The 12,827-nt window shown below is 45.7% G+C and overlaps 1 protein-coding gene across 7 annotated transcripts in view; it reads right to left on the reverse strand.

Annotated features, from left to right (window-relative positions):
• Window positions 1–12,827, reverse strand: part of LOC138665396 (membrane-spanning 4-domains subfamily A member 4A-like) — a 269,436-nt gene that overhangs the window by 149,015 nt on the left and 107,594 nt on the right. For all 7 annotated transcript variants that reach the window (XM_069752830.1, XM_069752835.1, XM_069752829.1 and 4 more), the window contains one exon: window positions 12,253–12,411. In XM_069752830.1, the coding sequence (XP_069608931.1) occupies window positions 12,253–12,411 (159 nt within the window). The remainder of the gene's footprint in view (window positions 1–12,252; window positions 12,412–12,827) is intronic.

Here is a 12,827-nt window from a genome sequence, read left to right on the forward strand (position 1 = left end):
CAGAACTTCTCTGCGACAAAACAGCCCCTGCTCCAATCTCAGAAGCATCAACCTCGACCTGGAATGGAAGCGAAACATCTGGTTGACACAACACAGGGGCAGAAGTAAAACGACGCTTCAACTCTTGAAAAGCTTCCACAGCAGCAGAAGACCAATTGACCACATCAGCACCCTTCTTGGTCAAATCGGTCAATGGTTTAGCAATACTAGAAAAATTGCAGATGAAGCGACGATAAAAATTAGCAAAGCCCAAGAACTTTTGCAGACTTTTCAGATATGTCAGCTGAGTCCAATCATGGATGGCTTGGACCTTAACAGGGTCCATCTCGATAGTAGAAGGGGAAAAAATGAACCCCAAAAATGAAACCTTCTGAACACCAAAGAGACACTTTGATCCCTTCACAAACAAAGAATTAGCACGCAGGACCTGAAACACCGTTCTGACCTGCTTCACATGCGACTCCCAATCATCCGAGAAGACCAAAATATCATCCAAGTATACAATCAGGAATTTATCCAGGTACTCTCGGAAGATGTCATGCATAAAGGACTGAAACACTGATGGAGCATTGGCAAGTCCGAATGGCATTACTAGGTACTCAAAATGGCCCTCGGGCGTATTAAATGCAGTTTTCCATTCATCGCCTCGCTTAATACGCACTAGATAATACGCACCACGAAGATCTATCTTGGTAAACCAACTAGCCCCCTTAATCCGAGCAAACAAATCAGATAACAGCGGCAAGGGGTACTGAAATTTAACCGTGATCTTATTTAAAAGGCGGTAATCTATACAAGGTCTCAGTGAACCATCTTTCTTGGCCACAAAAAAGAACCCCGCTCCTAATGGCGACGATGACGGGCGAATATGCCCCTTCTCCAAGGACTCCTTCACGTAACTCCGCATAGCGGCGTGCTCAGGCACAGATAAATTAAACAGTCGACCTTTTGGGAATTTACTACCAGGAATCAAATCGATAGCACAATCACAATCCCTATGCGGAGGTAGGGTATCGGACTTGGGCTCATCAAATACATCCCGGTAATCAGACAAGAACTCTGGGACCTCAGAAGGGGTGGATGACGAAATAGACAGAAATGGGACATCACCATGTACCCCCTGACAACCCCAGCTGGACACAGACATGGATTTCCAATCTAATACTGGATTATGGACTTGTAGCCATGGCAACCCCAACACGACCACATCATGCAGATTATGCAACACCAGAAAGCGAATAACCTCCTGATGTGCAGGAGCCACGCACATGGTCAGCTGGGTCCAGTACTGAGGCTTATTCTTGGCCAAAGGCGTAGCATCAATTCCTCTCAATGGAATAGGACACTGCAAGGGCTCCAAGAAAAACCCACAACGCCTAGCATACTCCAAGTCCATCAAATTCAGGGCAGCGCCTGAATCCACAAATGCCATGACAGAATAAGATGACAAAGAGCAGATCAAGGTTACGGACAAAAGAAATTTTGACTGTACCGTACCAATGGTGGCAGACCTAGCGAACCGTTTAGTGCGCTTAGGACAATCAGAGATAGCATGAGTGGAATCACCACAGTAGAAACACAGCCCATTCTGACGTCTGTGTTCTTGCCGTTCAACTCTGGTCAAAGTCCTATCGCACTGCATAGGCTCAGGTTTATGCTCAGATAATACCGCCAAATGGTGCACAGATTTACGCTCACGCAAGCGTCGACCGATCTGAATGGCCAAAGACATAGACTCATTCAGACCAGCAGGCATAGGAAATCCCACCATGACATCCTTAAGGGCTTCAGAGAGACCTTTTCTGAAAATAGCTGCGAGCGCACCTTCATTCCATTGAGTGAGTACGGACCACTTTCTAAATTTCTGACAATATACCTCTATCTCATCCTGACCCTGACACAGAGCCAGCAAATTTTTCTCTGCCTGATCCACTGAATTAGGTTCATCGTACAGCAATCCGAGCGCCAGGAAAAACGCATCAATATTACTTAATGCAGGATCGCCTGGCGCAAGAGAAAATGCCCAGTCCTGAGGGTCGCCACGTAAAAAAGAAATAACGATCCTAACTTGTTGAACTGGGTCACCAGAGGAGCGAGGTTTCAAAGCCAGAAATAGTTTACAATTATTTTTGAAACTCAGAAATTTAGTTCTATCTCCAAAAAACAAATCAGGAATAGGAATTCTTGGTTCTAACATAGAATTCTGAACCACAAAGTCTTGAATATTTTGTACTCTTGCTGTGAGCTGATCCACACATGAAGACAGACCTTTAATGTCCATCGCTACACCTGTGTCCTGAACCACCCAAATGTCTAGGGGGAAAAAAAGGCAAAACACAGTGCAGAGAAAAAAAAATGGTCTCAGAAATTCTTTTTTCCCTCTATTGAGAATCATTAGTACTTTGGGCCTCCAGTACTGTTATGATAAGGTAATTCAGTACCACAATGGACATAGAAGTCAGAGCACATACAGTGACCTGACAGTAACCCAAAAACATAGAACGAGCTCTGAGACGTGGGAACTCTGCTGACCGCAATCCCTAATCCTCTCCAACCACACTAGAAGCAGCCGTGGATTGCGCCTAACGCTCCCTATGCAACTCGGCACAGCCTGAGAAACTAGCTAGCCTGAAGATAGAAAATAAGCCTACCTTGCCTCAGAGAAATACCCCAAAGGAAAAGGCAGCCCCCACATATAATGACTGTGAGATAAGATGAAAAGACAAACGTAGAGATGAAATAGATTTAGCAAAGTGAGGCCCGACTTTCTGAACAGAGCGAGGATAGGAAAGGTAACTTTGCGGTCAACACAAAACCCTACAAATAACCACGCAAAGGGGGCAAAAAGACCCTCCGTACCGACTAACGGCACGGAGGTACACCCTCTGCTTCCCAGAGCTACCAGCAAGCAAGAAAAAACCAAACAAGCAAGCTGGACAGAAAAAACAGCAAACAAAAATAACAAAAGCGGGTGTTAGGGTTGGCGGAACGCACCAAATATATATTGTTTATTAAAAGGAATTGGTGCGTTCGCAACCCGGGATCCACCGTGCAGGAAAGTACCTGCTGCTAAATAATGGCGGCTCTTTATGGCGGTATATACTAACTCTGTTAGCTTCACAGAGTAACCGCGAGAGATGAGCTCTGTGCCCTGTTAGACTTTCACAGAGGCACAGGCCAACTACCCAGATGTGAGCAGTGAGTGGTCATGCATGCATACTCAATCTCCTCGCCGGAGGAGCCAGCATTCTAGGGGCTTATTTCAGCCGAGTCCCTGAACACACTTATACACAATCTCCTCGCCGGAGGTGCCAGCATTCTAGGGGCTTATTTCAGCCGGGTCCCTGAACACATACAAACACATGACCACATTGGCGCAAAGCATATAGCAAAAGACGATACTAGCGCATGGCCGTGCGGTCATGCGCAGTTTATATAGTTGCAGCACAGGAAGCTGCTACTGAAGTTTTTGCCCTTTCAGGACCTTCCAGAACGACCAATGGAAAGTGCTGCAGTACCTGAGCATGTTTTGCCCTTTCAGGACCTTCCAGAAGGACCAATGGAATGCACTGCAGCACCTGAGCATGTGACCGAACATGTGGCCCTCGACCTCCAATTGGAGACCCCGCCCTGGGCATGCTCAGTGTGAGTAAACAAGGACTTAGTCCCAGAGAGGCTCGCTCGCCGCAGATCAGTGCAGGGTACCATAGGAAAGCCAGAAAAGGCAGTAGTGACCCTATGCACCGAATCAGCCCCAGCGAGACGCTGGGAGCGACGTCTTCACTGAGCAGAGCCCACTGCGGCCGATACTGAATGGGAGACCGCAGCAGACACGGATCGAGATTCCCCCTGTGCAGCAGAGGAAACTCGACTCCTAACAGCGGGACTTAGCTATGCAGAGCAGCAGGCCACAGGAACGATCCAGGAGGAAGCAAGTCCTATACTAGAACATTGACTGGAGGCCAGGATCAAAGCACTAGGTGGAGTTAAATAGAGCAACACCTAAGGACTTCACCACATCACCTGAGGAAGGAAACTCAGAAGCCGCAGTACCACTCTCCTCCACCAACGGAAGCTCATTGAGAGAATCAGCCGAAGTACCACTTGTGACCACAAGAGGGAGCTCTGCCACAGAATTCACAACAGATCAGTCAAGGACAATCCTCAGACCACCTCCAGAGAGCTGCAGCATCAACTTGCTGCAGGTGGTGTCACTGTGCATCGGTCAACTATATAACGCACTTTGCACAAGGAGAAGCTGTATGGGAGAGTGATGCGAAAGAAGCCGTTTCTGCAAGCACACCACAAACAGAGTCGGCTGAGGTATGCAAAAGCACATTTGGAGAAGCCAATTTCTTTTTGGAAGAAGGTCCTGTGGACTGATGAAACCAAGATTGAGTTGTTTGGTCATGCAAAAAGGCATTATGCATGGCAGCCAAAAAACACAGCATTTCAAGAAAAACACTTGCTACCCACAGTAAAATTTGGTGGAGGTTCCATCATGTTTTGGGGCTCTGTGGCCAATGCTGGCACCGGGAATCTTGTTAACCCCTTCCCAACCCATGACGCCACGTAGGCGTCATGAAAGTCGGTGCCAATCCGACCCATGACGCCTATGTGGCGTCATGGAAAGATCGCGTCCCTGCAGATCGGGTGAAAGGGTTAACTCCCATTTCACCCGATCTGCAGGGACAGGGGGAGTGGTAGTTTAGCCCAGGGGGGGTGGCTTCACCCCCTCGTGGCTACGATTGCTCTGATTGGCTGTTGAAAGTGAAACTGCCAATCAGAGCGATTTGTAATATTTCACCTATTATAACTGGTGAAATATTACAATCCAGCCATGGCCGATGCTGCAATATCATCGGCCATAGCTGGAAACACTAATGTGCCCCAACCCCACCCATCGCCCCCCCAGCCCTCCGATCTGTCCGGCACACTGCTCCGGCTCCCCTCCGTCCTGTGCTCTGCACCCCCGTGCTCTTGTCCGCTCCCCCCATGCTCGAATCACCCCCCCTGTGCTCCAATCACCCCCCCTGCACTCCGATCCACCCCCCCGTGCTCCGTTCCACCCCCCGTGCTCCGTTCCACCCCCCCCCCCCCCGTGCTCCGTTCCACCCCTCCCGCGCTCCGATCCACCCCCCATGCTCCGATCCCCCCCCCCATCATACTTACCGATCCTGCCGGGGTCCGTCCGTCTTCTCCCTGGGCGCCGCCATCTTCCAAAATGGCGGGCGCATGCGCAGTGCGCCCGCCGAATCTGCCGGCAGATTCGTTCCAAAGTGCATTTTGATCACTGAGATATAATCTATCACAGTGATCAAAATAAAAAAAATAATAAATGACCCCCATAGGTAGGGACAATAAAAAAATAAAGAATTTTTTTTTTCCACTAATGTTAGAATAGGGTTAGGGTTAGGGGTAGGGGTAGGGGTAGGGTTAGGGTTAGGGTTAGGGCTAGGGTTAGGGTTAGGGGTAGGGTTAGAGTTAGGGGTAGGGTTAGGGTTAGGGGTAGGGGTAGGGTTAGGGCTAGGGCTAGGGTTAGGGGTAGGGTTAGGGTTAGGGGTAGGGGTAGGGTTAGGGGTAGGGGTAGGGTTAGGGCTAGGGCTAGGGTTAGGGCTAGGGTTAGGGTTTCGGTATGTGCACACGTATTCTGGTCCTCTGCGGATTTTTCCGCAGCGGATTTGATAAATCCTCAGTGCTAAACCGCTGCGGATTTATGGCGGATTTACCGCGGTTTTTCTGCGCATTTCACTGCGGTTTTACAACTGCGATTTTCTATTTGAGCAGTTGTAAAACCGCTGTGGAATCCGCACAAAGAAGTGACATGCTGCGGAATGTTAACCGCTGCGTTTCCGTGCAGTTTTTCCGCAGCATGTGTACAGCGATTTTTGTTTCCCATAGGTTTACATTGAACTGGAAACTCATGGGAAACTGCTGCGGATCCGCAGCGTTTTCCGCAGCGTGTGCACATACCTTTAGAATTAGGCTATGTGCACACGGTGCGGATTTGGCTGCGGATCCGCAGCGGATTGGCCGCTGCGGATTCGCAGCAGTGTTCCATCAGGTTTACAGTACCATGTAAACCTATGGAAAACCAAATCCGCTGTGCCCATGGTGCGGAAAATACCGCGCGGAAACGCTGCGTTGTATTTTCCGCAGCATGTCAATTCTTTGTGCGGATTCCGCAGCGTTTTACACCTGTTCCTCAATAGGAATCCGCAGGTGAAATCCGCACAAAAAGCACTGGAAATCCGCGGAAAATCCGCAGGTAAAACGCCTTTTACCCGCGGATTTTTCAAAAATGATGCTGAAAAATCTCACACGAATCCGCAACGTGGGCACATAGCCTTAGGGTTAGGGTTGGAATTAGGGTTGTGGTTAGGGGTGTGATTAGGGTTATGGCTACAGTTGGGAATAGGGTTAGGGGTGTGGGGGGGTTAGTGTTGGAGGTAGAATTGAGGGGTTACCACTGTTTAGCACATCAGGGGCGCCCCCATTGATTCCAGCCAATCTCGTATTCAAAAAGTCAAAGGGTGCTCCCTCAATTCCAAGCCCCGACGTGTGCCTAAACAGTGGTTTACCCCCACATATGGGGTACCAGCATACTCAGGATAAACTGCGCAACAATTACTGGGGTCCAATTTCTCCTGTTACCCTTGTGAAAATAAAAAAAATGCTTGCTAAAACATAATTTTTGAGGAAAGAAAAATGATTTTTTATTTTCACGGCTCTGCGTTGTAAACGTCTGTGAAGCACTTGGGGGTTCAAAGTGCTCACCACATATCTAGATAAGTTCCTTGGGGGGTCTAGTTTCTAAAATGGCGTCACTTGTGGGGGGTTTCTACTGTTTAGGCACACCAGGGGCTCTGCAAACGCAACGTGACGCCCGCAGACCATTCCATCAAAGTCTGCATTTCAAAAGTCACTACTTCCCTTCTGAGCCCCAACGTGTGCCCAAACAGTGGTTTACCTCCACACATGGGGTATCGGCGTACTCAGGAGAAACTGGACAACAACTTTTGGGGTCCAATTTCTCCTGTAACCCTTGGGAAAATAAAAAATTCTGGGCTAAATAATTATTTTTGAGGAAAGAAAACGTATTTATTATTTTCACGGCTCTGCATTATAAACTTCTATGAAGCACTTGGGGGTTCAAAGTGCTCACCACACATCTAGATAAGTTCCTTTCGGGGTCTAGTTTCCAAAATGGGGTCACTTGTGGGGGGTTTCTACTGTTTAGCCACATCAGGGGCTCTGCAAACGCAACGTGACGCCCACAGAGCATTCCATCAAAGTCTGCATTTCAAAACGTCACTACTTCACTTCCGAGCCCCGGCATGTGCCCAAACAGTGGTTTACCCCCACATATGGGGTATCAGCGTACTCAGGAGAAACTGGACAACAACTTTCTCCTGTTACCCTTGGGAAAATAAAAATTGCAGGCTAAAATATCATTTTTGAGAAAATAATTTTTTTTTTTTCATGGCTCTGCGTTATAAACTTCTGTGAAGCACTTGGGGGTTCAAAGTCCTCACCACACATCTAGATTAGTTCCTTTGGGGGTCTATTTTCCAAAATGGGGTCATTTCTGGGGGATCTCCAATGTTTAGGCACACAGGGGCTCTCCAAACGTGACATGGTGTCCGCTAATGATTGGAGCTAATTTTCCATTTAAAAAGCCAAATGGCGTGCCTTCCCTTCCGAGCCCTGCCGTGCGCCCAAACAGTGGTTTACCCCCACATATGGGGTATCAGCGTACTCAGGACAAACTGGACAACAACATTTGGGGTCCAATTTCTCATATTACCCTTGGCAAAATAGGAAATTCCAGGCTAAAAAATCATTTTTGAGGAAAGAAAAATTATTTTTTATTTTCATGGCTCTGCGTTATAAACTTCTGTGAAGCACCTGGGGGTTTAAAGTGCTCAATATGCATCTAGATAAGTTCCTTGGGGGGTCTAGTTTCCAAAATGGGGTCACTTGTGGGGGAGCGCCAATGTTTAGGCACACAGGGGCTCTCCAAACGCGACATGGTCTCCGCTAACGATGGAGATAATTTTTCATTCAAAAAGTCAAATGGCGCTCCTTCCCTTCCGAGCCTTACCATGTGCCCAAACAGTGGTTTACCCCCACATGTGAGGTATTGGTGTACTCAGGAGAAATTGCCCAACAAATTTTAGGATCCATTTTATCCTGTTGCCCATGTGAAAATGAAAAAATTGAAGCTAAAAGAATTTTTTTGTGAAAAAAAAGTACTTTTTCATTTTTACGGATCAATTTGTGAAGCAGCTGGGGGTTCAAAGTGCTCACTATGCATCTAGATAAGTTCCTTGGGGCGTCTAGTTTCCAAAATGGGGTCACTTGTGGGGAAGCTCCAATTTTTAGGCACACGGGGGCTCTCCAAATGTGACATGGTGTCCGCTAAAGAGTGGAGCCAATTTTTCATTCAAAAAGTCAAATGGCGCTCCTTCCCTTCCAAGCCCTGCCGTGCGCCCAAACAGTGGTTTACCCCCACATATGAGGTATCAGCGTACTCAGGACAAATTGGACAACTTTCGTGGTTCAGTTTCTCCTTTTACCATTGGGAAAATAAAAAAATTGTTGCTAAAATATAATTTTTGTGACTAAAAAGTTAAATGTTCATTTTTTCCTTCCATGTTGCTTCTGCTGCTGTGAAGCACCTGAAGGGTTAATAAACGTCTTGAATGTGGTTTTGAGTACCTTGAGGGGTGCAGTTTTTAGAATGGTGTCACTTTTGGGTATTTTCAGCCATATAGACCCCTCAAACTGACTTCAAATGTGAGGTGGTCCCTAAAAAAAATGGTTTTGTAAATTTCGTTGTAAAAATGAGAAATCGCTGGTCAAATTTTAACCCTTATAACTTCCTAGCAAAAAAAAATGTTGTTTCCAAAATTGTGCTGATGTAAAGTATACATGTGGGAAATGTTATTTATTAACTATTTTGTGTCACATAACTCTCTGGTTTAACAGAATAAAAATTCAAAATGTGAAAATTGCAAAATTTTCAAAATTTTCGCCAAATTTCCGTTTTTATCACAAATAAACGCAGAATTTATTGACCTAAATTTACCACTAACATGAAGCCTAATATGTCACGAAAAAACAGTCTCAGAACCGCTAGGATCCGTTAAAGCGTTCCTGATTTATTACCTCATAAAGGGACACTGGTCAGAATTGCAAAAAACGGCAAGGTCTTTAAGGTCAAAATAGGCTGGGTCATGAAGGGGTTAAAGTTGAGGGACGCATGGATTCCTCTCAGTGTCAGCAGATTCTTGACAATAATGTTCATGAATCAGTGACAAAGTTGAAGTTACGCAGGGGATGAATCTTTCAGCAAGACATTGATCCAAAACACTGCTCCAAATCTACTCAGGCATTCATGCAGAGGAACAATTACACTGTTCTGGAATGGCCATCCCAGTCCCCAGACCTGAATATCATTGAACATCTGTGGGATCATTTGAAGAGGGCTGTCCATGCTCGGCGACCATCAAACTTACCTGAACTGGAATTGTTTTGTAAAGAGGAATGGTCAAAAATACCTTCATCCAGGATCCAGGAACTCATTAAAAGCTATTAACCGCTGCATGACCAGCTCTACCCTCGCCAACTGTATCCTCACCAATCCCTTGTAGATTGTGAGCCTTCGCGGGCAGGATCCTCTCTCCTCCTGTACCAGTTGTGACTTGTATTGTTCAAGATTATTGTACTTGTTTTTATTATGCATACACCTCCTCGCATGTAAAGCGCCATGGAATAAATGGCGCTATAACAATAAATAATAATAATAATACAGGAAGAGACTAGAGGCTGTTATTTTTGCAAAAGGAGGATCTACTAAATATTACTGTCACTTTTCTGGTGAGGTGCCCATACTTATGCACCTGTCAAATTTTGTTTGAATGCAGATTGCACATTTTATGTTAGTACAATAAACCTCATTTCAAGGCAGAAACATTACTGTGTCCAGCAGTTATTAGATATATGAAACTGAAATAGCTGTTGCAAAAAAATCAAGTTTTATAAAACTTTCATATAACTGTATTTAGCAGGCTGTGGGACTTTGCAAATGTCACACGTTTTTTTATTTGCCTTTTGTATAGTGCTGGCTTCTGGGCACTGATTCGACCAAGGAGGCCATTTGGAGATAGAATCCTACAAACTGTTCTAGTTGACACAGGGACTTGAGGTGACCAGGCCTGTTGGAGCTTTGCTGCAGTGGAAGAGGGGCTTGCTTTGGATTTTCTAACCAACAAACGTTCCTCCTGAGCAGTTGTCTTGTGGAGTCTGCTGGACCTGGGCTTGTCAAACACATCACCAGTCTCTTCAAATCTTTTTTTAAATTCTTTGTACTTGACACTGAGACACATTAAAGGTGCCAGCCACCTCTGCAGTGGATCTGGTCTTTAGCCTCTTGATAATCCAGGCTTTAGTCGTAGGGTGGATTTTTGGCATTTTGTCAGAGCTCAAGTTGCAGTTCAAGTGAAGGTCTGGGTTGCTGGGTTTCTTCTTATCCATGCACACTAATTAACCGATCATTTACTGAGCACAGGTGAGGATGTAAACTAGGATTGGGTGCATTGTATGACAAGGCGACAAAACATTTGTCTTGCCAAAATCTGACCATTCTGTGTCCATTAACTGATCAATATTTCTGCACTGATGCCAATCTATTTTCTTAACCTAAACCACATTTCGGAGGGTTTCAGCTTTCAAAAGAATAATTTATACAACCAATGGATGAATTTAATGTCAGGTTATAAGCTTTTATTTACATAGCATGGATAAGCGACATAACTTATGTCAGGTAGTGTAGAACCTGAAATCCTGAAGGCCGAAGAACCACCTAGTCACCCTGGAAATCTTACCCTTTTTCTCCCTTAATCATCCCAGATAACATCCCAGCCAATAGAACCTTTGCAATATTCTCTCCTGCATTTTCTCTACCCGCAGATGCCCCCCAAAAATGCAAATGGGCCATGTCTAAAACCCTCCGTCGGTATGATCGTGGAACCAACAGCTGCTCCACTATCTCACCTCCTCTCAGTGTATTCACTCAATATAACAATTTGCTATTGACTGCAAAATGTGGGTACCTGGTGTCAGCCCCCAATTCTTGAGCAACCCCATCAATCACTTGGCACCCCTGCCTTTCCCCAAGAATCCCAGAACAGGTTGAAGTCCCTCCCAATTATCACAGGGTGTTTCAAGTCTCTGACTACCCCGACCTCATTTATCACCATACCACGGCTCGCTTTTATCAACACTTTGGCAACAGGGAAGTCTTTGGCATACCCGTGGATACAGCAGATGCCCACATGCTTCCTTGCAATCAACTGGTGGGGAAGCGTGGCCCTTATCAGGTTCACCAAACTCCCAGGGTCTAAAAGTCCTCACCCCAGTACTTCATTTATGGTTATGGGGCATGCCTGAGGCCCCTCTCCGGGCTGATAGTCCACACTGCAGGTGGGATAGGCATAATATGAGCAGTTCCTGACTAGTTTTTTAGTCCATCTGCTCGGAAGACATAGGAGAATGAGCCGTTATGTGTCCAGGACCGTAACACTGCCAGCAGATCAGATCTTTACCAGCAGCCTTTGGTAGCCCTTCAGTGGCTCTTTGGGTCCTCGGGCTCCCCTTAGCGGTGGCTATGTCATCCCTGTTTTGGGTCTTGGGCTCCTGCTGGGTACCACAGTATGGAGATGTACCACCACCTGCCTTCCTTAGGGACCTCTCTACCACCTGGTACCTTTCTATGAGGCCCACCAGGTAATCCGCATTCTGGGGGTCTCCCTGGTTGTGTGCAATTCCTCTTCTCCTACTTTTGATTTTTCCCTTCTTTCACTCCCCGTTGTTCCCCTCTGTAGTTTGTGAGTGAACATTTGTATGATTGGTAATTTTCTTTATCTCTGTTCGTATTACCTTGTTAGTCTGGTTGGTGTATTGCCATACACCACTAGTCCCCTCTTCCATTGGTGGGGGGAGGGAAAAGACTATGGGTGGATTCATGAGCTCAGCAAGGTACATGGCCCCGGCTTCTTCACCATAAGAAGTTATTCGGAGAGCAGAGATATATAGGGCACCCAATATCGCTAGGGACAGGGAAGAAGCCCGGGATATTCGACAACAGAGTCATGACACCAGCACTTGTCTGGGTTCTCAGCAGAAGAGATATTGAACTATTGATTAGCAATTGGTTTACTAAATGGTGCAAAGATGAATAAAACTTACAAACTGATTCTTGCATTCTTGATAGTACACTTCATTGTAATAATTGCCAGAGCCATAGTAGCAATAACTTTGCATGACTGCGAGATCAATAATATTTAGGATTAAAGCAATAGTACTGAATATGGAAGTGATGATGTTTAGGGAGAGGGATCCTCTGATCTGTTGAAATAAAAGGCAAATACAATTTATTATACATCTTGCAAAATATGGGTAAGCATGGATTTAATATTTGACCTTTCGTATGGGACTTCTAGCTTGGAACATTTCATGGTTCTTATTTATTTAAAAGAGTTTTTTCATCACATACACTTATTTCCAAGAATAGAGGTTTCAAATCTACTATTGCCATAATACAGGAGAAAATGCATACATGTGGGAAGAGCCAAAAAGTGCAGATACCCTCTGGCATATAGAGGCCGAAGACTTCTCATGGCTGATAGTGCACCCAGAGGTTGGAATCAAATTAATAAATCATAATGTCCAAACTGATCATTTTTTGAAACTCTTAGCAAGCAGAGTTATTTGGTTCTAAGGTTCTAAATAATCAATCAACTTGTAACTTGGTTTAAGTGTGG

Source organism: Ranitomeya imitator, chromosome 2 (assembly GCF_032444005.1).
Source record: "Ranitomeya imitator isolate aRanImi1 chromosome 2, aRanImi1.pri, whole genome shotgun sequence".
NCBI lineage: Eukaryota > Metazoa > Chordata > Amphibia > Anura > Dendrobatidae > Ranitomeya > Ranitomeya imitator.